The sequence below is a fragment of the Pteropus alecto genome, unplaced genomic scaffold (assembly GCF_000325575.1).
Source record: "Pteropus alecto unplaced genomic scaffold, ASM32557v1 scaffold226, whole genome shotgun sequence".
Taxonomy (NCBI): Eukaryota; Metazoa; Chordata; class Mammalia; order Chiroptera; family Pteropodidae; genus Pteropus; species Pteropus alecto.
Window position 1 is genome coordinate 5,744,674 of NW_006440132.1, and position 24,932 is coordinate 5,769,605.

The window sequence follows — 24,932 nt, forward strand, 5'->3', positions numbered from 1 at the left end:
GATCTTTATAGAGATTGTATTACAACCATTTTTGGCACATGGATGTTTTTGAGAGGCCTCCACACTTGGAGGGGAAAGAGCATAGGCTATGAACCCAAACAGTCCTACGTTTGAATTCAGGCTTCTCCACTCACTGTTAACTTGAGCAGGTTAACTTCTTTAAGCCTCTCACCCACTGTCTGGGAAATGGGTTTATAGTATCCTCCTTATGCAGTTGTCATGAGAGTTAAGACATAAATGATAAAACACTGTGGTTGGCCCATGGTCAGCACAGGATAATATTAGTCTCCTCTAATCGAGGGTCTCAAATCTAGAGGGAGATCAGTCCTTGACCGAATCCCAACTTTTTTAAATAAAAGGGCTGCTAAAGGAGGCAGTAGGTATGGCGTGGGTACTTGCCAGCACCTGTAAGAACACAGGACAGGCAGCTTCACTGTCAAATTAGAGCATTGTTTTCATTGCGCATTTTACGAGCTCTCTATCTGTGAGCTAAGACTGTATCAATACCTAGAATTCAAAAGAAATAGACTGCAGTTTTCTCACAATCAGCTATGAATTATTCCTTCTTCTCATTCCCTTTATAAAACCAAGTTCCTTTCATTTGATATCGTTTCCTCAACCAATGCTGAAAACAGTAATTTAACTATTTTTAAAAATAAAGAAGGAAACATGGACTAAACGCCTTATAAGTCTTCATTTTCGACATTTACAGAATGCCTGGAATGTTTTATTGTTTGCATTAAAATTGTTTATATAATTTTAAAAAATAGACTTAAGACACAAACGGCAGAAACTGAGTCTACACTGGGGTTAAGAAAAGTCAAAGACTCATTGAATAAATGAACGACCCTATCTAAATAGAATACTACAGTTTGAATGAATTGTAGAGAAATCTGTTACAGAACAGTGAGACCAGGGCATTAGAATACTCTTCTTTTTAATTGTGATAAGAACACTTAGCATGAGATCTACCCTCTTAACGAGTTTTTAAATGTACAATATTGTTAATTATATGCACAATATTGTTCAGAAGAGCTCTAGAACGTAATCGTCTTGATTAACTGAAACTTTATATCTATGGAGGAGGGAGTATGTGTTTACCCGATTGCAACAGGGTCAAAGGGCTTCCTGTTAGGAATTGACATATAAGTGAGATTTTGAAGAATGAACAGGCGATTTTCAGAAGAGAAAGGGGTGGGCAACCTTGGGAAGAAGAGACAAAGGAACAGCAAGCACAGAGGCCAGTAGGTGAGAAACGGCACTTGCTCTCAGAGCCCTGAGCGGCCGCTGTCAGAGCACAGAACAAAAAGGGGTGGATGTGGGGCAGGAGGTGAGTAACGAGGCAGGAGGAGGATCCAGATGAAGATACAAAGATAGGCAGCTGTGACGTTCCTGCCTACATTTGTTTCATCAAACGTAACTGTCCATAGCTGCTAAGACAGTCATTGCCTCACAGGGAGTTTTGTCTAATTAAAAAACAAAAGAGACTAAGTCAATGTTTTGTTTTGTTTTGTTTTGTTTTAAATCAAGTAGCCCCTAAGCTTGTTCCTCCAACCTATGAGAACAGTAATGATAATAATAACAGAGTAACAACCACTTATCATTTAACGGTCATGCTCCATGCTCTGTGCCAAATGCTTTGCAAGCACTATCTCCCATACTATTAGAAAAAAAAGCAACAACAAACCCTACAAAGCAGCAGTCATCATTTCTACTTATAGCTTGTTAAACAGGACATTGAGACTCAAGAAGATAAATTAAGGTCAAGTGGTCAGTAATACACCTAAGTGCACACAGATGGATCCGGATGGCTGCCAGCCCTCTCTCTGCATGGCCCTGGCACTTGCCCCAGTCTCTGAAATGGCTCTGTCGTCTGCCCATCCCAGGGTTGGACGCTCCCAGCCAGATCGAGGTGAAGGATGTCACAGACACCACTGCTCTGGTCACCTGGTCCAAGCCCCTGGCCGAGATCGACAGCATAGAGCTAGCCTATGGGATCAAAGATGTGCCGGGTGACCGCACCACCATCGATCTCACCCACGACGAGAATCAGTACTCCATTGGGAACCTGAAGCCAGACACCGAGTACGAGGTGTCCCTCATCTCCCGCAGGGGCGACATGTCCAGCAACCCTGCCAAAGAGACCTTCACAACAGGTAACGGGCCTTCCCCTCCGCTCAGCACCAGCAGAGGAAGGACTGTGAGACTTCCGTCCCCCTCTTTGTTGGGGTGTCATCCAGGCTCCCTTTACAGTAGAGAGAGTTTTCATTCCTTTAAATTTTATCTTAAAATATTATAGCAGTTGGTTGATTAATTTTTCAAGGAAAAAATATCCAAAATATGTATATTTTTGCATACATAGAAGGTGCTGGTCTGATAGTCTCAGACAAAAGTTCTAGTAAAAAAACTTTGAATAAATGTTTTAATAATAAAATATAGTGTATAGAAAACATGAATGACAAAGATGCCTCCTAACCTCTTAGCTGATGGCATTTTTTTTTAAGTACCAGAGTGTCAATCACTCATTCGCTGTTTGTTTTAGAGCTCAGTAAGTATTGTATGAGTTATTAGAAATACAGTGATGAACACGACAGGCCAGTTCTTAAATTCATAGGGCTTTTTAAAAAGTTTTTGTATAGTTCTTTAAACCCCAAATCTGAGGAAAACAAAAACGACTCAAGTATCACATCATTAATAAGGGGGTAAGGTGCCAAATGTAGTATTTGTTTAGATTTGTGCATCAGCTATTGAGAAGTGTATGTGGGCAGTTTTGTCATTTCTCTTCAATGGCAGGAGCCTAGGAGCCTTTCGTATCTCAGGTCGAATTGTCACACTCCCACTTTCCTGGTACCCAGTGTTTTCCATACGAATGTCCCTTCCTCTCCTAAACAGGCCTGGATGCTCCCAGGAACCTTCGTCGCATCTCCCAGACAGACAACAGCATCACCCTGGAATGGAGGAACGGCAAAGCAGCCATCGACAATTACAGAATTAAGTACGCACCCATTTCCGGAGGTGACCACGCCGAGGTCGAAGTCCCAAAGAGCCAGCAAGCCACAACCAAGACCACACTGACAGGTGAGCTCCACAGCCCAGACCTAGCCAGCCCCAAGGACATGTCCCCGTTTTGCAGCCCTCCAGAGAGAGACAACAGAGCAGCTCCCAGCCTTCCCTCTCACTTGGACGTCAACGACTCAGCCTGTACACTCCATTCACTGGGAAATCACAGCCTCCAGGGACAGCGCAGGGCTATTGTTTGCTTTTTGTTGTTGTTGTTGTTGTTATGCCAGTTTTCTTTTTTTCATGCTATATATGCATAATTTTGTTTAACATTTTATTTTTGTATTTTCCCCCTTCCCTCTCCCCAGTCCCTTCTGGTAACCACTAGTCCATTGTCCATGTCCATGAGTCTCTGTTTGTTTGTCCTGTCCATTTGTTACTTTTAGGTTTATATCCCACATATGCGATATCATGTAATTTCAACCTTTTCTGTTTGGCTTATTTTGCTCAGTATGATTATTTCAAGGTCCATCCATATTGTCGCAAATGGCAGTATTTCGTCTCTTCTTATGGCTGAGTAATATTCCATGGTATATATGTACCACAGCTTCTTTATCCAATCATCTATCATAGGACACTTCGGTTGCTTCCATGTCCTGGCCACCGTGAATAATGCTGCTATGAACATCGGTGTGCAAATATCTTTTTGAATATGAGTTTTCAAGTCTTTGGGGCAAATACCCAGTAGAAGGATTGCTGGATCATACGGTAGATCAATTCTTAGTTTTTTGTTTTTGAGGAACCTGCATATTGTTTTCCATAGTGACTGTACCATTTTGCAGTCCCACCCGCAGTGTGTGAGGGTTCCTTCTTCTCTGCATCCTCTCCAACATTCGTTACTACTTGTCCTGTTCATGATGGTCATTCTAACAGATGTGAGATGATATCTCATTGTGGTTTTGATTTGCATTTCTCAGGGCCATCGTTATGATACTGTGAAAGGCTGTCTAGTTTGGTGCCGAGTTTCAACGTGCACATTCTCTCTCTTAGGTCTGAAGCCAGGGACTGAATATGGGATTGGCGTGTCTGCTGTGAAAGAAGACAAGGAGAGCAACCCGGCCACCATCAATGCGGCCACAGGTGAGGCGCTCCTGGAGCCCCACCACCACTGGGCCAGCACTGCCTGACGCAAGAGAAACGGTAGACGCCCCAAGGAGAAAGGGGCCCCTCGGATCATCTAGCACAGATATCTAATTCAGAAGTAACGAAGCACGCCACATCTAAATGATGCTGGCAGGCCTCTCTATACAGAAAGGGGAGCAAGGCTTTTTGGTTTTGCTTTTTAGGAAAAATTAGAACCATGTTTTATAAGAAATCTGCAAACCTTTTAAGTTGATAACCAAGTCCATGTTTTGTTTCGTTTTGTCATTTTAATGCCATTGACTAATCGAAGCACATCTGAGGGGTTTTCTCAGAAAACTAACCTGTGTCATACACCTGGTCATACAGATTTATAAGTGTCAGGAACAGTTGAAGTCAGACTTTGTTCTTACCTGTTGCTCCCCGCAGCTCCAGCCTGTGAGGGAGGTTGGTAAGGGGCTGCCTGATTTGAAGCCATTGATTCTTTGTTCAGACTACTTTTTTTCCTAAAAAATGTGTAAAAAAAAGGAAGTTCTTCTCTCTACCTCTCCATCAGACTCCTCTTTACCTCCTCCAGACACCGCAAAGAAAAGGAAGGCTGGCATGCCAAGGACAGATCACGCTCTACGGAGCCTCCTCATTGTGCGGGAGCCATAACGCTGACCGCTTCATCTTTTTGTTTTGAGGTCCTTGTAGGTTCACATGCTGTTGTGAGAAATAATACAGAGAGCTCCCCTAAACCCCTGGCCGTTTACCCCAATGGTAACAATTGTGTAACTACAGAACAACATCACAACCAGGAAAGTAACATCGGTACGATCTGTCGACTTTATTCAGATTTCGCCAGTTTTACACGCACCCCCTGTGTGTGTGTATTTAGTTCTATGCAATTTTATCGCTTGTCGATTTTTGAATCCCCCACTAGTCAAGACACAGAATAGTGTCGTCACTAAGATCTCTTTTGCTATCTTTTTTTTTATAGTTGCAGGCACATCTCTCCCTCCTCCCATCCCTAACCCTTGACAATCACTGATCTGTTCTTCATCCCTATAGTTATGTCATTTCAAGAATGCTACATAAAAAGAGTCATACATAAAAATTGCATAGAACTAAATACACACACACAGAGGGTATGCAAACTCTAGAGATTGGCTTTTTCACTCAGCAAAATTCTCTTGAGAGCCATCCAAATGGTTTCTCATTATCAATAGTCGGTTCCTTTTAAATGCATTTAATTAAGTAGCATTTTGTGATATGGATATACATTATATCCTTTTTAATCTTCCAAAAATCCAATGAGGTAATGTAAAACCACATTTACAAAGGTGAAGACTGGGATGCAGTTAGGTGAGACTCCTGAAGTCACACAGCCCCTCCACAGCAGATCTGGGGCTGCAGCCCCGAGCCGGCCAACTTACAGCCCCAGAAACAGCCTGCCTCACAGCCTGAAGAGCTTCATCTCTCTATTTTCCTTCCAGATATGGATGCACCCAAGGACCTTCGGGTGTCTGAAACTACAGAGACCAGCTTGACCCTGCTCTGGAAGTCCCCGCTGGCCAAGTTTGACCATTACCGGCTCAACTACAGCCTTCCTGCAGGGCAGCCAGTGGAGATGCAACTTCCCAGAGACACCACATCCACTGTCCTGAGAGGCCTGAATCCTGGTCAGGAATACGCCATCCTCCTGAGGGCAGAGAAGGGCAGGCACAAGAGCAAGCCTGCACGCGTGAAGGCGTCCACAGGTGAGGTCAGCCCCTGAGCTTCCTACGGGCCCTCTGTTCATTGTGAGGCTTGCAGACCCAGCAGCCAGGCCATCTTCACATGAGAGACACAGAAGGAAAATATGCTGCTTCCTCCATTCACATAGCTTCTAAACGCCACTTACCTTTTCCTCTTGTCAATGGATTCGGCAAAGTTCTTTTGCTGGGTGATCAGCAGTGGTTTTTAAATATTTCTTCCTAGGAGAATTTAAAGCATCAGGGTTTGTGTTTGTCTTTAGTTTTTCTTTTTAATTTTGTGCATTTTACAGTCTTTTAAATTGTTTCTTTTTTTACTCCCTTTAGCCTAATAATTAATTTACTTTTCTTTCTTTATTTCTTTCTTTTTTTTTTTTTCCCAAGGTGATCAAGATGCTGGTAAGAATTCTTTGGTTATTTCCCATTAAATGTTTTTATTCCAGGTCTTCTGCTTTCCCCTAAGGTTACCTGAAAATTTGCATATGGTCCTTGGAGCCTTTCGCAGTACCCTTCTCATTTTCTCTTTTCTTTTAGTCATTAAGAAGTGAACTTAATTTTCCCATTGCAGCTTAATCCTGACCTCCAGTGTCCTTTCTGGCCCAATTATCCTGTTCTTTGTACCTGCTGCCACATTTCCTCAGTGGCTAAATTGAAAACAAAATTAGAAAAATATCCATTCTTCTCATATGAAAAATATGCACATGTAGTTTTGCCCCCCAAATACTCAAGATATATAAGTAGAAAATGTTAATTCTTCGGGATTTGACAAGTCATAGTCTTTAGTTTCAACTTAATTGTACATATTTATTGAGAACCCACTGAATACACTGTAGTGTGCTGGTATCTGAGAGAAGAGTGGGGCACAAATATAGCCTTGTTATTTTGACTCATGTGCTCCTCTCACAGATCTTAGGGAAGACTAGACATTCAGGGTATTAGAACTCGATCAGGGAAGGGGAATCAGGAGCAGCCAGGCAATGTGTCATGACAGAAATGTTACTCCAGCTGAATCTCCACAAACAGAAAAAGGGTTGTAATAATGGGCACATTTGGAAATGCCTTGAAGGGTCAAATAACAAGTAACGCAAGCAAGATAGAAGTTGGTTTCCTCTCTCAGAAAATAAATCTGAGGTTATGTGGTTCAGGAATAGGATAGCAGTTCCAAATTATCAGAAACTCAAGCTCCTCCTCTCTTTCTGTTCTACTATTCTTAGTCCTTGGCTTCCGTTCTAGAAGTCACCTCCATGTCACAAAATGGCTGCTGCGGTACAGCCTTCACATCTGTGTTCTAGGCAGAATGAAGGAGGAAAAACCAAAAACAAAAGAGAGTACCTCCAGATGAGTCTTTCTGGAAACTTCACTAGTGACTTCTACACATGTTTCATTGGCCACTCCTGGCTATAAGTAAGTCTAGAAAAGGTAGTCTTCTGTCTTCTCAAGTCTCCTACATTTACTAGAGTCAGTAATATACTACAACCATGCTCTGTGCTAAGTTCTGAGGTTGCTAGGTCAATTAAGACAGGTCTGTGCCCCCCAAAAAGCTCACTGTCTAGTAAACAGACAACACAACACTCTGCTTGCTATAACTGGGAGTGCAGAGGGTATGGAGGGAGCACAGATGCCTTCTGGGCATCAGGAAGGATGAAAAATAGGAGGAAGCCTTTGGACAGACGCATAGAGGCCGACAGGACTGTGTTGAGGAATATGTAAAGAAGTAGAAGTCCAGGCACCTGGCCTTTGTAAACATGTGGGAAGAAGAAAGAAACGGGATAAATGGGAGCTTTGGGGTAAATGTACCATGCGTCTATGAGTACTCAGATGTCAAAGGGCTACAGATTCAAACCTCAAAAGAAAGGAGCTCCCAGTTCTTCATCACTGATTCTTAATAGCAGAAGTGGATAAGGTGCCATTCGTTGTCTGTAGGTTTTATGAAGAAGATGTAGAATTGGCTGCCCCAAGACTTCTGTCCCAGGGAATTCCAAGGCTCTAACCATGAATTGAGCCAAAATGCAAGCCTTTTCCTTGATGCGGCACCAAATTAAAAATATGCATAACCTAGCTGCCCATCACACCTGAAACAAAAGCCGAAGACCCTGCCGTAGGCTGCAAAGCCCTACAGAACCTGACCCTTCCCATCTTTCTGACCGCAATTCCACCACATGTCCCCTTGCTCGTTTCACCACGGTTACCTGGCCTTCTCACTGCTCTTTAAATATGCCAACCCCGCTCCTGCCTTAGGGGCTTTACACATGCCATTCCTCCTGCCTAGGTATCTCTCTTCTCCCAGTTATTTGTATGGCATCTCTCTCATTGCATTCAGCTCAAGCGTCAGCTCAAAAGACTTTTCTGGCCACCAGTATAAAATCATGCCCCCATCCTGATTTACCCCTTCATGCTTCTCCAGAGTTCCTCATGATATTTATCAGGCCAGATATTATTCAGTAGTTAGTTTATTTATTTATGGCCTGCCTCCAACTACCAACCAAAACAGAAGGACTTCATCTCCTTTATGTAGTGCTGCATCCCCAGTGCCTTGAACACAGCCAACCATGTGCTTTATGAGCATCTGGGGACCCCAGTTGCTCCAGAGGCAGTATTTCCACTGAATCTTCTGGTTTTCTCCTTCTGCCTCTGCATTAACAGCCCAGATTCTCTCCTTGACAACTAATGGAAAGGAAAAAGAAGTCATTCCCCGGAAAGTCTTTAATTAAACTTAATCTGGATAGAAAAGGAAGGAAGGAAAGAAGAAAGGAAGGGTAGGAGGGAGGAAGAAAGAGAAGGGCTAAGAAGGAAGGAAAGTAGGAAAGGAGGAAGGGAGGGCCCAGGACAGATTGGGCAACTGAGGCTTAATGCCACATTGAGCTAAGGAGGAAGCATGGGTAGTGATTTGGGACTTTAAAGGGGAGGAAGGCAATTCACGTGGAGAGGCAGAAGCAAAAGTCTGGTAAACAAATGTTGGCTGGGCCATCTTCCACATGGGATGCAGAGAGAAGTTTGATTGAATGGGCCTTGCTAGGTTCTTTCTTGTCTGTCACACCTAGTTAATAATAAACTCTAGTTATCTAGGACAGTGCTTTGCTCCCTGGAGAGGTCCTCTACCTAAATTTTTTTAAAGCTGTTAGGAGTAAGGTAAAAATTTCTTCCTAAGTCTTTTGTTTCTTAAAAATAGCTAGCTTAAAATAATGACTATCTCAAAGAGGCATATTTTGAGGTGGCAAATGCTGCTTCCTTTTATGTCTACAAGATGGTGGGAATCTAAAGATTTAAAGTTGACACAGCCAGAAATTTTTCCAGGCCAGCTGGTCCACACACTATCAGAACAGAAATGAGATTTCGAAATTCCGATTTCCCAGGCCCACTGGCATTGTTCAGAGGATAGATGCCAGTGCACAGCTGTAAGAAAAAGACAACAGCCTTTTCATAAAGAAATGCCAGGAAACTGAGTGTGGAACTATCAAACGGAAACACTGGACTTCTGGGGCGGTAAGCCCACAGTGTATCATTTGCTCTCGAAATGTAGAGTCTGCATTTATTATGGGAAGCCTCTTAGTCCCTACCTCAACTATTCTTCTGTATTTTTATTCATATTATTCCCTCCCTTTTCATAACTTGTATCCCTCTCCCTTTAATTTATCTACTGATTTTATTTGGTGAAATCGTACCTTTTACTTACCTGACTAGTATGTGTTTAGTGAAGGGGTTTGGGTAGAATACAAATAGCTTCCTTAACAGTCACAGCCCGACTCACTAAATATAAACCGATGCTGTTTTTTGAATTGTCTAACCACCCTCCCTCAAAAAAAAAAAAGAAAAAAAATGGAAGAATAGCCAAAAATGTTGGTGGAAGTATCATTACCATGAGTGTTACTATTTATTGAGCAACATAACATTAGGTGAAAATTACTCTAAAACTGTATGAACAAAGAAAAAAGGATGTGAGGGGTGTTGTATCACAGCATCGGTGGCATATTAAAAAGCTGCTTCAGAGAGAAGAGATGGTTCTCGTCAGGAAGAAACATTTTCTGTTGCGGATCTCCTCCTCGCCTCTCTCTGTCCATCTTTATGGCAACGGTTTAATAGATAATCCGTAATCACCTCCTTCCTGCCAAGTCAGGTCACTCTCATAGCTCTAATAACCTGGGACCTGAAATTTGTCATGGGAAAGAAAAAAAAAATGTTTTATGACAGAATGAGAGAGACAGCTTAAAAGGCAGTTAGAGAGGAAAGACAGTGACCTCATTCACATAAAGGGGAAAATTGTCAATGTCAGCTAAGTTTCCGACAAGCAGGAACCTCTGGAAGGGTGTCTTCAATCCAATTGCAGGCTAAGATTTTCGAGTTAGAAGCCTGCTTTAATGGACACGTAGAGCTCATTTGAAATTAGCAGTGTGTGAGCCATCAATAAAAACAATTGTTCTTTTAAATGAACTCAAAGCAGTTTTTACTCTGTTGTTTACATGATTCTCTTCCAGAGAAAATCCTTTCTTACTAAGACATGCAAAAGTCCACTTAAGCTCAGCCCTGGGCGACCTATCACCTTGAAGGAATATTCAAGAGAGTTTTTATTGTATTTTGTGTGTGCAGGAGATGAATGAACTTAGCAAGTTCCATTTTCGTAAGCTCTGTTTTTCCCACTCTTTTTTTCTGTCCAATAAGTTCAGTTTTACAAAGACTCACCGCCTTGCACACTTCAGCCTTACTTATACTGTGTTATCTCTGATCTTTCTGAAGTGGTTTATGTAAACTGACTGGAGCCCATAAACTAACAAAATCCCAATATAAAGAAACAATAAAACAGAATTTACATGGGAGATTGAGGAAGCATGAACAGGAAGGGAATCTAAGAGGAACGAATTTTCTCAAAATACAGACAGTTGGGCAGCTCAGACAGAGAATCCCAGTAGCCAAAGGCTTTTCTTTCTAATCTCATCTGATGAGAGACACTTTCCAAAATGGAGACTGAAGACCGGAGCAGTACTAACATAGGTGGGTAGTTTTCTAAATCCACAGGACACAGGTCAGTAGGAAAATACCATTTCCAAAAGACAAACCCAAATATGCAACAGGGCAAAGAAGTATTATATTGATTTTTCTGTTGGTGTTTTTATGGGGATGCAGTGAACAAAATACGGCATTCGGGCCACCATGAACTTTCAGCACTGGCCATGGGTTTGTCATCCTCAGGTTCCCAGAAGGAAAGTGTTTGGAGGAATAGTTTAACTGACCCCATCTCTGTCATTATTTAGGCCACATCCCTGAACTGGAAAACCTCACCATGACCGAGGTTGGCTGGGATGGCCTCAAACTCAACTGGACCGCAGCTGACCAGGCCTATGAGCACTTTGTCATTCAGGTGCAGGAGGCCAACAAGGTGGAGTCAGCTCAGAACCTCACGGTGCCCGGCAGCCTGCGGGCCGTGGACATCCCGGGCCTCAAGGCCGCCACCCCTTACAGAGTTACCATCTATGGGGTGATCCGGGGCTATAGAACACCAGTGCTCTCTGCTGAGGCTTCCACAGGTACCTCTTACCTTTCTGTCTAAAGCTTCTGTTTTTCCCAACAGGAAATTGCCCAAGGATAATCAGATGCAACTTGCTTTTGAATGGACTTGTTCTGCCCCAACTTTTAGCACTAAGGTGTTTAAGAAAGAGAAGCCATCAGGCTGCATAGCTCCAGGGGAAGCTTTCACACTGTACCCCAAGTGGACAACACCCTTGGGAGCTGTGCAGAGCCCAGCCTGGGGACTAAACATGCAGCCTCAATGTCAGAGACATTTAGCTTCACAAATAGGTCCCCGCTGGTAAGGCGTACTAAAGCATTTTATTTAAAAGGAAAAAAATAAATCACGAAGCTAATCTCCTCATCTACTGGAGGTTAGGGTAATTCCTTAAAGAAATAAGATAACAAATCTTTTCTTCCCCCTCAGCCTCTTTGCTCTAGTTCATAATTTTAGGAGGCTGCATGATGCATGTTTATCTTTTAAAAAGTCCTATTTTTTAAAGTAATCTAAGACTATTCTTGTGTTTAAAGATGCCCTGGATCTTGGTGCGTGATTTGATTATTAAACGGTGCTCTGTCCTTCTCCAGGGGCAATTCCCAGCTTGGGAGAGGTCACCGTGTCCGAGGTGGGCTGGAATGCCCTCCGGCTCAACTGGACTGCTCCCGAAGGGGCCTATGAACAGTTTGTTATTCAGGTGCAGGAGACTGACGCACTAGAGGCAGCCCAGAACCTCACAGTCCCGGGAGGGCTGAGGTCCGTGGACCTGCCTGGGCTCAAAGCAGCCACTCATTATAGCATCACCATCCGCGGGGTCTCTCGGGACTTCAGCACAGCCCCTCTCTCTGTTCAAGTCTTGACAGGTATTCTAAACTAGTTTGTTAATTTGCTTCCCACCCCTCCACCCCCGTTGTCTCTGCTCAGGAGGGATCAAAGCTCTTCCCTGCTCTTCACTGGGTTCAGCCCCTACCACCTCGGGGAAAACCGGTGAATCACCCCTGATTCCATCCAAATGTCACATCCCTTATATGGCTAAGTCTTAATGTGGCATGGTAGCCAATTCCATGGAAAATTCCACCTACTCTTTCTTTACAAAAGTGAGAGGTGACTTTTCTTTCAAAACAAGTTTCGGTCATAATATTTAAGAAGTTGGAAAGCACAATTTGCAAGTGGAAAAAAATTGGTCTGGGCTCGTTTTAAGATCACACCAAGGCTCCCCAAAGCCCCATCTGTATGTCAAAAATGGAAGTCGTGAACAATTCCTAGAACTACCTTTTATTCCCAAAGGCTCAAGAGAAAAACCCGGCATTAGTGCCAACCATTGGAGTGTGCTCAACAGCTGCTGTAAATAAATTATGCATCTGTAATCAACACTAACCAGACAGTGCATCCCAACCCTAGCCAAAATGCCATCTTACCTGAATCCCAGTATACAATTGCCTTTTTTAGTAACTCGGTAACTCTGTGTCCTTGCATAGAGGAGGTTCCAGATCTGGGAAACCTCACGGTGACCGAGGTTAGCTGGGACGCACTCAGACTGAACTGGACCACCCCAGACGGGATCTATGAGCAGTTTGTCATTGAGGTCCAGGAGGCTGGCCAGGCCAAAGAAGTTCACAGTCTCTCCGTTCCTGGCAGCCTGCGCTCCGTGGAAGTCCCAGGCCTGAGGGCTGGTACCCCTTACACAATCACCCTGCACGGCGAGGTCAGGGGCCGCAGCACTCGACCCCTCGCTGCGGAAGTCACCACAGGTATATGACCCTCCTCCCAGATGGGGACGTGATTGGAACAGAGAAAATTCCTTATGTAGCAGAACTCTGTTTCAGTGTTATTTACAGGCAACATGAATATAAGCTGTCCCTCAGGGAAGTCTGGGTTAGAATTCTACCCTACTCGCTGATTATTCTTGGGTATATCATTTTACATCTCTGAGCCTTCTTTTCTCATCTTCGAGTCAGTGATAATACCCCTAAGTCAGAACTCTGTCAAGAGCAGTGAATGAGATAATGAAAGTCCTCAGCAAAGTGCCCATCTTATAATAAATATTGAATAGCAAATAGCTAAATTTATCAGATAGCCAAATAGCATAGTAAAAACAGCATAAACAGCAAGGCAGTGGCATGAGAATAAGGTCTGAACTTTTGAGAGAAATCTCGTCATTAGTGGCCTCAGAGTCACTAATTGCCATCCGGCTTGTAGTCAGATCTCTACAGAAAACATTTGAAACCATCTAGTCAACTGCTGAAATTATCCAAGTCCCTCTCTCCTTAACAAACACTCAAGGCAGGGACATTCTCGAGAAAAGACAACCACATTTGACTTAATGTTTTTCATTCAATTTGTGGAGGAAAAACAATTCATCTCAATATGTCCTCTGAAAATATGCTGCTCCATCTGTTACAGAAAACTCCATGCTGTTCATGAAGTTTCTAGAAACAGCCTTAAAGGGAACTCTGGGCAAATGGGCCAGATTTTTGGTGATAGGATTTTCAGGCCAGTCCCGAAGCCCATGATCTTCTCTATAGACCCTGTGTTTTGATAATGCCACCCAAATAACCTAATTTGAAAAAAAAAAAATTTTTTTTTGAGTTTTTTTGCTCATATATACCAAATAAATTTGGTCCTTGCTAGAAACTACACGCAATTCCAAAAAATAAGAAAGGTGATATTGTAATCCACCCAAGCTGGCCGGGTTATCATTGTCCTGTGTTTCCTGCAGTCCCTTCAAACCAAACAAGAGCAAAAGGGGCCTTTGAGACTACTGTAATCTGGGTCCAGCATGCGAACGGCCTACATCTGCAGTCTGTAAACTTTTGTTTTCAGCAGCGGAACTCAATTTTCGCATATAGAATATTACAAAGAACCCCATATATGACAGCTAAACGAACCGCTGTTCTTAGTGAGCTGGGCAAAAGGGAGGAGCTGCCTAGATCCATGACCCCAACCCAGTTCTTCCACAAAACGCTAAGTCTAGATGGAGCACAGTTTGAAAACAGCACCTCTAAATGGTAGAGTTTGCTTAGACTCTCGCCGCGTACTGAAGCCCGGGATTCTTGAGAATGAGTCCTTCGCACCTTCTCAGCTAAAATCTCTGCAGTTACTTCCATTTCTAAATTTGAATCCATGGCTACTTCAGCTTTAAAAAGAGAGGTGGAGAGATTTCATTTAACCCTGAGAAGCATTTACTAAGGAGTGGGTTTTTCCATATTTGAATCTAAACTTTCTAAATCGGCAATAATAACTACATTAAATTTCCTTCCTATGCTGTAGAAAAGTAGTGGGCCCTGCTCTGAGCCATTTGCTGAGCAAAACATAATCACTCACTTTAATTAAAAGTGGGCCCTCAATTCACACAAATGGCCTGGCTTCATGATACAGCCATTTCTCATTCAGACACCAAGTATCAGCAAGAGAAGGTGGGAGGGACGAGAACAAGCCAACAGTCCAGCACAGAACCTTTGACCCCTGAAAACTGAGAAAAGTCCAGAGATAAAACATCAGCCTTGTCCCAACCTGAGACAGCGGATGCTTTACAAACCCGGTCATATAGCATGTGGCCAGCAATGAGATGACCTCAACAATGTCAGGTAATGAAATGAAACAGGGAATTCTTTCTGATATGGCTGAGGAGTCTCAAGGGGAAACATCGAAACAATGACATATTTGTTAGGCTGCCAATTACCAGGCACTCACTACGAGCCAGGTCTGATACTCAGAGGTTTAGAAGTACTATCATTTAATCATCACACAACACGAATGAAATGGCACTGCCAGCTCCTTTTACAGGTGAGGAGAGTAAGACTCAGAAATGAGCCAGGTGCCATGCCCAAGATTACACAGCTAGCAGATATCAGTGGGGAATTCTAACCCAAGACCCAGCTTCCTCCAAAGCCTGCACAAAAGTTAAACGGTTAAAACCATCCCTGCTTCCTTTATCCTGACCCACAATCCTACCTTTTCCAATTGCCTTTTAAGTTCTGACTGTGCCTGCTCAGAGAACACCCCCCCACCCCCCCCACCCCCGGTGGGTTGTGAGTGGTCCAGGTGGCATTGACATCTCAAGAGTAAATAATACAGATGTCCCCCTTCCTGGCCATTTTCAACTCCTGAAGAAAGCTGTGGACAGGTTACCACAATTCAGATTAGAACTTCTCAGAGACCAAGAATGAGACACACACACACACCGCGCACACATAATTCTCTCACCCCTTTCTCTCTTCCTTCGAGCTGGGCTATGGGACATTCGGTTTCCTCATTTATCGGTTTACAGAACTGACAAATACCTCTCTGTCCTTCTTCAGAGGAGCTCCCCCAGCTAGGAGACTTAGCCGTGACCGAGGCTGGCTGGGATGGCCTCAAACTCAACTGGACCGCAGCTGACCAGGCCTATGAGCACTTTGTCATTCAGGTGCAGGAGGCCAACAAGGTGGAGTCAGCTCAGAACCTCACGGTGCCCGGCAGCCTGCGGGCCGTGGACATCCCGGGCCTCAAGGCCGCCACCCCTTACAGAGTTACCATCTATGGGGTGATCCGGGGCTATAGAACACCAGTGCTCTCTGCTGAGGCCTCTACAGGTACCTTTCCCTCCCTGTTCATGCTTTCTTCTCAGGTTCCCTGCTTCCTCTCCAGATGATGGGTAGGGAGTAAGGAGTCAGCTTCTTTCCATGTCCGAATCCTTCCATGCTCCCCTTAACTGCTGGCTGTGCATGGTCAGAGATCTCTCGCTGGGCTGCGCCTTGGTCCAGACGCCTTTGCCATCTCGAGAATGAAGGATGCAGATGTTGCCTTTTTTGACCTTCCTCCAGCCTCTCCCAGACATCACCTGTCTAATTCTACAACTACCTCTCTATTGAATGATGGCTTTCTGTTTCAGGAGATAACCTGACGGTTTTAATTTTTTTCCTCTAGTGCCTGGATGTAACTAAAAGCTGACTCTTCCCCTGTGTGAGTTGTGGTGGAGCACAGATTATTTACTTCAGAGAGTCTTTTTTGCTAGTTGGAAATGGTGCTTTACTATTCCGAATCCCTCAAGGGTATGAGCACTGCGGTTCTTGCATTTAAAAGAAATGTTTGAGTTTAAATGTTTCTTTAAAATACACTGAGGATAATAAGAGACCTGAATTACCCTCCTCCGGGCAATTCTCTCAGATACTGAGTCATTGTTAGAACACCAAATTAGCAAATAGCTAGACCAAAAAGAGGAGAAAAAAAAAATCACACAAATATGACTGGATACAATACCAAAGAAAAAGCCATTCATTAGCAGAAGTACACACAGCAGCATTTGAAGCAAGGAATGTCCCAGGCTGTGAATGTCAAAGATCTGATGCCCTTTTTGCTCTTTTAATCAAGAGTTGCTCCCTGGAGTGTTGACCTTTGGATGGCACACTCCCAGCTTAGACCCAGGAGGGTGCATTACGGTTTACTCATCACTCTGCTGAGTGACAAGGCGTTCACTGTTTCCCCAGGAGCCTGCTAAAGTGAGCAGCCTTTCCGACGCTGCTTTCCATTGCTCATCTTTCTATATGCCTACACTGGTTTAAACTCAGTAGGTGCTGTGTTGTTTGGTTTTGCATATGCCCGCCCCATTTTTATATAATTATTGCAACCAAACTTTCACGGAAACCTGTATGTCCTAGTTGATTCTACCAAAAACAGCTCCATATTTTAGCCTCAGTCATTTCAGTATCTCTTGCTGACATAAACTTACAGCACAGGCAACTGTGAACGGTGACCCTAAAATGCCTAAAAATTGCAACTCAGGCTGCCCTGGATGTACCCAGGGCTCCTTTATCTCACGTCCACAAACTTTTCCTTCCCAGAAGGCAGATCAATCACCTACCACTTCTGATCTTTCCTACAGATCTTGTGGTTTGGGTGTTCTTAGTATGTTTGTGCTTTTTTTTTTCTTTTTATTGATAGCAACATTCTTGCCTCTGATGAGTCAGAATGCTGGAAGGACAGGCAGTAATTCGATCTGATTTCACCAAATCTCTTGAGAGAGGAAAGTCTTCTCCTTCCTTGCCAGAGAGACAGTATTAGCTTTTCAAACCTTGCTTCTGCCTGCCCTCTGCATGTTTTATTCCTGCTCTGAAAAGTTGGGGTAGGACCATCTCCAAGACAAAATATTATTTCTTGGCTGAACAAGATTGCCTGACTGCTTTGTCTTGGCTCAGCTCTCCTGGTTGGCAATGCAATACGAGCCTTCTTCGCCCACACAGAAAGCAGTTAAGAGAAGACAAGCTATTTTAACAAAATATAAGAACTGCCGGCCCTTGTCAGAAGCACAAAGAAAATACCAAGAATTACACTGACAAGTTGCCAACTTCCTTTAAGTCACAAAATCGGAAGCCTGAGTGTACCACCTGGGGAGGCTAATGGTGTCAGAATTATTTAGTCTTCATTGGAATAGATGGGAGCTCTCTCAAAGCAAAGGACACCTGCAGGAGGAAGCCAAGGAATTTTGGTCTCCCAAGTGCAATTCAAGACAGCGGAAGCTGCCAGCACTCATATCTTTCGACCGACGGCCAGCATCCCGGAGGTGGGGCTCCTGGAAGCATCTAGGCTTAGGCATAGCAGGGCCTGCCACAGTCGTTTGGCATGTCTTCTCACACACCAGATTCCAGCCAGCCTGATCATGTGTGGCAGCTCCAGAGCAGGGAAATCTAATTGCCATACCTTCCTTTTAACAAATCCCCTTTTCCTCTCCCATTGGCACCGACTGATAACACTGCTTCATTTTGCTCTAACCCTGAACTGTCAGATCTTTCTACCCAGCTGCGGTTCTATTAACAACCTCAACTTTAAAACGCAGCCAAAGGATTCACTCAAATTGATTTGTTTCTTCTCTCCTACCCACCCCCTTTTTTTTTCAGCTGGAGAACCCGAAATTGGAAACTTAAACGTTTCCGACATAACCCGTGAGAGCTTCAATCTCTCCTGGACAGCTACCAATGGAACCTTCGAGACCTTTACCATTGAAATTATTGATTCCAATAGGTTTCTGGAGACGATGAAATACGAAATCTCTGGTGCTGAACGAACCGCCCACATCTCGGGGCTACGCCCTGGTAACGATTTTATTGTCTACCTCTCTGGACTTGCTCCCAACATCCGGACCAAAACCATCCATGCCACGGTCACCACAGGTACACGTGCATTCTCCCGTTCATAACACCCTCTCTCCAGTGTCTTCTTCGCAGGGTGAAGCCACTCCTTCTCACCCACTGAAGCACAAGCCACAGTGCAGTAACTCCTCCAGGATGCCAGGCTGGAGCGCTATTTAACATAACTCTCTCTCAACAGCAGCTCAAATGGTGAATTTCCATTAAGCCTCTTGCCCGATTTATCACTGACCAGGACATTGGCAGTATAAAAGGTAGTTTGGTCCAGTTTGCCATATAGAATCTAGAGGAAAGGATTCTCCCCTTCAGTAACAAAACAAAACAAAGAGGTCATAATGAGCATTGTCCTTGACTTTGAAAGTCATCTACATCAGTCATAGAGGCCTTAAAAATCACATTTTTTGTCATCCTACTGTCTTTGTCTTTCTAGTGCCTTTGACCTCCTAATACCCAATATGCCAACGATTTAATATGATTGTGTTGGTGCTATTTTTTTTAAACTGGGAAAATCATGAGAAAGAGCAGAGATTACGGATCATATGAGAGCAGAGGAAACCATGCCACACAGATCCCCCCAATTCCAGTGCCATCTGTAGGAGAGGAGACCAGAACATGCTGTCTTGCCCCAGAGCAGTGAATGATAGGAGACAAACATAGAAGTAAAATAGTTGTGTTTAAACAAAGAGCTTGGCTAGCAGAAGAGTAAATGGCTCTCACTTTAAATTCGTATTACCTGTGACATACATTCTATGGCAGATGTTCTGTGGCCTGTGACAAAAGAGAATATTCTATATGAATTCAAAAAGGAGAGTCTTTCCATTCAAAATAACATTCTTAGCACATTTTAGATAATGCCTTCTTTTGACAGTTAGAGTAAGACATCACAAACGGATTTTTTTTAAAAAAAAAGTTATTTGTGGAATAAACACAGGAAAATTTCTTCTTATAGTTCACAATCTCGTATTCTTGGGAATTCCAGAAAAGGATTGACATTTTAGCATCAAAATTATCATGGGCCATCCTTATCTAGTTCTCATGTCAGCCAGATTAAAGTACAACAAACCTAGGGAAGAAAACTAGTAACCATATATATTTGTTTCTCATAGCTTAAGTGGTTTCCAACAAAGGAAAAATTCCTTTACTAGAGGGTAAAGTATACAACTTTATGGATTTAGTCTTACGTGTTTTGCTTTGGACCCTGTAATCATGTTTTAAATTGACACATTTTCATATTGTTTTCTTCTCACTTTGGGAGCCGAACCTCTCCTTAGCTACCTCACTATCTCAAATGTGACCTGGGGCAGTATGTCCATCTTGTGGAAAGCTCAGGAGTCTGCCTTTGATGGCTTTCTCATAGAAGTTAGGAATTCTGACCACCTCCAGGAGATGGTGGTGTGTTCCGTGCCTGCGGCATCTCGCAGCTCTGTCATTAACAACCTCGAAGCTTCTTCCAATTTCCCTGCCCACCTTCACGGGCTGATTAGCAGCAGCGCACTCAGACCCGGATGGTCCAAACAACCACAGGTATTTCCCATGATGGGTTCTTCATTCTCCATTGAACTTCCTTTGAGGAGCATTCCAAAAACTCACTCGCTACTCATTTTTTTATCCTCCTAGTTCCTCCGGATCTTCTCCAAATTTGATAAAGCCAACTCAAATTAGAGCTTTAAAGTGTTTTTTTAGAAAAATACTCTTACCCCAAATTAAGGAACTTCAGTATCAACCTCTTTTTTCCTAAATATCTACTCACATCTGGAGTTTTTCTGTTTGTTTTTAGAGAGGTAACCTGACATGCTTTGACATGAATTTCTAAACCATCCTTCCATCTGATCTTGAATAATCGTTTCCAGTTCCATTCATCATCATTTGCCTGTGGTCTTTCTAATCAAAATGTGCCTCTGTCATTTCAAAGAGGTGTGTGCATGCCATTTTTGGTTCTTGGTCAGAATGCTATACATTCTTTTTCTCTCGAATAAGATTTTAAAAGTGGTTCCACTAGCATGCTGAGAAAAGACCCTAAAACATACCCCAAGAACCACAAGAGGGGATCCAGTGGTTTCATCTTGTTCTTGAGATTTTTATTTGCTTGCATTCCCTACAAACAGATTGCTCTTTTTTTCACATTTACTCAAGCATGTTTTGTCACCTACTGATATCTGTCACAAAGAGTCAGAGTCTTCCTCTCATCCATCATCTCATTCAAATCTTGGTGCATGTGGTGAATATTCAGAGCCTTAAATTTTTGAAAATGTCCATCTTTACTGGAAGCAGGCAACATGCATGTCAAGGAATTGTTTCAAAGGCTTAGAAGTAGTAAGAGAAAAATGTCCCTAGCGTGCATGGAACACTAACTACCATTCTCTTTCTGAGTTTTTTCTTGCATCTCACTTTTTAGCTTGGTTGCACCCTTTGGGAGACAGCTGGCAGTAAACCTGACCTTGAGAAGCCAGGTCTGGCAGCATGAGACAAGTCCTAACATGCATCCTTAATTTGGGAGATTGCTTCCATAGCAATATATAGGGCAACCAGAGTCTCATTTGGAGGATTTTACCTCCTGTGAGGTTAAGGTGATTTGCCAGTGCTGTGGCTAAAAATTATACCATCATTGGCCTCTCAAACTGACTAAGTAGGAAATCTCAAGCCATTTTCTTATGACTATATTCTGCTTCTGAGCCAGATCGTTTTGTCCACAGGGACTTTATTGCCGTGAGTTATGCTGTGCAATTGTCCCGTTAAAGTTTATCCAAGTGAGTCCATTCCTTTCTGCAAATACTGGAACTGCAGCAAAACAAGTCCGAAAACTAATTCTCCCAAGGAGAATTAGTCTGCTTCCTCTCAATCCTAAAACCTGATCCTAGTATCTCAGCCCTCCAGGACTGTTGTGTCTCTCTAAATACATTCTGCATAAACTTGCTTTAATGTTAGTATTGCCTTATAAATACACATTTATGAGGCCAGACCACATACATCCCAGCTGAAAGTAGCAGTACTGGCTTCCTACATTTGAAATGAGTTGTTGTCATCACTGATTGTCTAGACTTTAAGGGACAAAGGAAACTTAACTTCAGTGGAACTACGCATCGTTCCAAATTATCCGTAAGTGAATTTCCTAATCAGAAAATACCACTCCTAACTTCACGTTTTTCTTTAATGTTTGCACACACTAGGAATTTTTTAATGAAAGCCATTTTTACCTTTACAGTATTCGCGGTGAGAATGTAGGTTTTCCTATGGGTGTACATATTTGGGTTTCCAAATACAATGGAGAATTTCTCTTGTATGAATATTAGCCTTTAATTTGTGCAATCCAAATAGATATAAAGAAAACTAAATAAGGAAACTTCAAAGTAGCATTTTCTAAGCCATGCTCAGTGGAACACCAGCTCCTTGAGATGTTCAAAGAATATTCCTCGTAAAGGTTATCCACTGATCAGTAAGTTTATGAAATGCTGGGCTAAACACAATTAAGTAGGTTTCTTTACAACGCCAGTATTTCAGAGCCTTTAAAATGCTAGCATGCTTTGTGAACCTCTAGAGTGAGATACAATGCACGCTTTACCATGAAGCTGTCTTTTCTTGGAACATCTTACAGAGCTGGTACCACATTACAAACCTTCGAAAATGTAGCCTAAATCTCCTTTATGTTAATTCTACTTACTGCTCTCATGGCTTCTGTTTACTTTTCTTCACACATGACTAGCAAATGGTCATGTTTACACTTAAAAAGACACAAATCCATACCTGCAGATAAAGAAATGCAGCCTAATATATTACCTTTCTGCAAATATTTGGAGGGATTGATACTTTCAGGTTCTATGGCTACGTTCTGGAGAAATCCACTGCTTCCTCTAATCACATCTCTCTCTTTCTCCCAGCCCATGTCTCTTCCCCTTCAGAGCCAGAGCCACAGCTGGGCACGCTAATCCTTAGCAATATTACTTCTGACAGCTTCAACGTGTCATGGACCACTCGAGCTGGGCCTTTTGCAAAGATTGTTATCAATATTAGCGATTCTCATTTCCTGCATGAGCCCCAACAAGTCACAGTCTCAGGAGATGCACAGCATGCTTACGTCACCGGCTTGGTGGAGAACACTGGCTATGACATTAGTGTAACAGGGACCACCTGGGCTGGGGACCCCACCAGACCCCTCACTGCCTTTGTCATGACAGGTACTCATTCAAAGGTTCTCACTTGTCTGTTTAGAATTCTGCAATGGGAAAAGGAGGTAAAGGTGATAGACACTGTCAAGGGAAATTGAACCTCAAACACAATCTTTGCTCCATATGTAATTAAGTAAGGGGAGAGCAGATACTATTGCAAAGAGGGACAGCCACTCTTAGGAACTGGAAGTAATATATTCAACAGTTGTATAAAGCTTCTGAGGATTTCCATGCCCAGTTTTATAGGTTGTCTGATCCACAGTTTGGAGATTCTGGCTAAAGAGTGAGTTCTAATTTAATAATGGCCTAGGGCATGGATTTTATCCATAAATCATACTGGGTAAGTCCATATACTACCTGCCCCAGAGATATAATAATTTACTTTTTTCTTCTAAAAAATACTTCTTTAAAATTGTCTTTATAACAGATTAATGAAAGCTCAAGCTAGGATTGCAGATAAATCTTGTTTAATTAAACCTCACCCATTCATTACTTGACTTCTAACTTCTTTTTGAATTACATTTAAAAAATTAGTTTTCTATTTTCTTCCCTGAGATTATTCTAAATCAATGGCAAAGGTAGCAAATGATGTGGATTTACCAAATCTCAAGTCTGAAAAATCTCAGAAAATATTTAGAATTCTATTCCCTTCCACTAATGAGAATTTTCAGGAGACCAACTTTGTCATATGATTTTCACATTAAACCAGGCCTCTCCTAGGGTCTAAATTTCTGTAAGTAAGTTCTGCTAATATGTTCAATTAAACATTTAATTGGAGTCAGTATGGTGTCCCAGAAGAGTAAGGATTTTGAGATCAGGCCCAAGTGATTCCTAATCCTCTTCCACATCTTTTCAGTTATATAACCTTGTCTGATTCTTAACTTCTCTGAACCCCAATTTCCTTATGTATGAAGAAAAGGTAGCCACAGCTTTGTCACAGGGTGTTAAAATGGATGCGATGAATTTAAACTGCCTGGCATCCAGTAGGTGTTTTACAGATGCTGGCTCCTTTCCGCTGTCTCACAATACTATGAAGAAAGTGGCATTCTTAAAAATAAGCAACAAGCTAGACAGGAACAGTAGACCAATGCGATCATGACTTTCCTATGGTTTTTAAGAGAATCCTGGACATGTTTTAATATGAGATCAAAACGTGGTTATATTTTCTGTCCAGTGATCTAATGTGAATCCAATCATTTAGACAGTCTTCAAATGCAGGCTATGGTAATTAATTTCTTAGCAGGGCTTGGGCAGACAAGGGTAGCCATGATATGAGAATCTCACTGCCCAGGAGGAAAGGAATGACCAGGTGCAGATCTCATCAGGCCCTTACTTGTAGCCTCTTGCACGACCTCCCACAGAACAGAGAGAAGGAAAGGAAGCCAGGAGAGCTGGCCTTAGGAACCCTAGATCCAGTTACAGCATTGTCTCAACTAATCCTTGAAGTGAAAAGGCTGCATTTTAAAAGAAGCGTATTTTAAAAAGAGGGGGAAAGAAACTGAACACGAGAAACTATAAATAAGAAACCCTTGATTAACTAATTAGCCTGAATGCCCTCCTTTTCATTAGAATATACTACTTTGATGGCATGGAGGTGCAAAGCGCCTATCAAAGCAAGGCGCCACTTATCTAAACAAAACTCAGCAATAGAATTTGAGACCCTTGTCTTGCAGACAAGGAAGCCTGTTTGCACAATAGATGTGATTTCAGCTTTGCCTTTGATAGAGTTATGATTTGAGGGGAGATTATTACATGGTTTAAAAAAAAAAAATGCCTCAAAATAAATGCCAAGTGTTTCAAAATAAGTACAGGAAGTCCAAGCCATAGCAAAATTTAAATCTCTGCTTAGGGGATGAAGGCAGTAACTTACTTGTTCATTCAGTCACCAGACTCTTCTTTTTTAAACATTTTTCTTTGTATCCCACGGATGAGACTGTGGGCATTAGTGTAAGATCATTTATCTCTTTGAAATTTTTCGTTTAGCTACAATGGGGAAAAAGGCTATAAACTAGATGTAACTAAAGCAGCTCTAGCTATGGAATCTTCATTCCCCTGCCCCCTCCGATAAAAAATGAACACATTCACCATTACTGTGTTTTGTTTTTGTAGCGGGGAGGCATTGGAGCTTTTCCACTAATCCTGCTTATGCCTCATGACTTGCCAGCACTGATAGGGTTGACTAATTAGATGTTGGCTGAGGGTGTAGAAAGAACATTGAACTTGGAGTCAGACAACCTGGTTGGATCTTAGTTTAGCCTCCTACTAGATATGT

The 24,932-nt window shown here is 42.6% G+C and overlaps 1 protein-coding gene across 9 annotated transcripts in view; it reads left to right on the forward strand.

Moving 5' to 3' along the window:
* The window catches only part of TNC (tenascin C), an 85,657-nt gene that overhangs the window by 34,719 nt on the left and 26,006 nt on the right, over positions 1-24,932 (forward strand). For 2 of the 9 annotated variants that reach the window (XM_025050440.1, XM_006917096.3), the window contains 10 exons: positions 1,887-2,156; positions 2,893-3,078; positions 4,051-4,140; positions 5,619-5,882; positions 11,123-11,395; positions 11,964-12,236; positions 12,852-13,124; positions 15,675-15,947; positions 18,249-18,521; positions 22,373-22,669. In XM_025050440.1, the coding sequence (XP_024906208.1) occupies positions 1,887-2,156; positions 2,893-3,078; positions 4,051-4,140; positions 5,619-5,882; positions 11,123-11,395; positions 11,964-12,236; positions 12,852-13,124; positions 15,675-15,947; positions 18,249-18,521; positions 22,373-22,669 (2,472 nt within the window). The remainder of the gene's footprint in view (positions 1-1,886; positions 2,157-2,892; positions 3,079-4,050; positions 4,141-5,618; positions 5,883-11,122; positions 11,396-11,963; positions 12,237-12,851; positions 13,125-15,674; positions 15,948-18,248; positions 18,522-22,372; positions 22,670-24,932) is intronic. The other 7 variants (XM_015593346.2, XM_006917095.3, XM_015593347.2 and 4 more) reach the window with 5 other exon arrangements.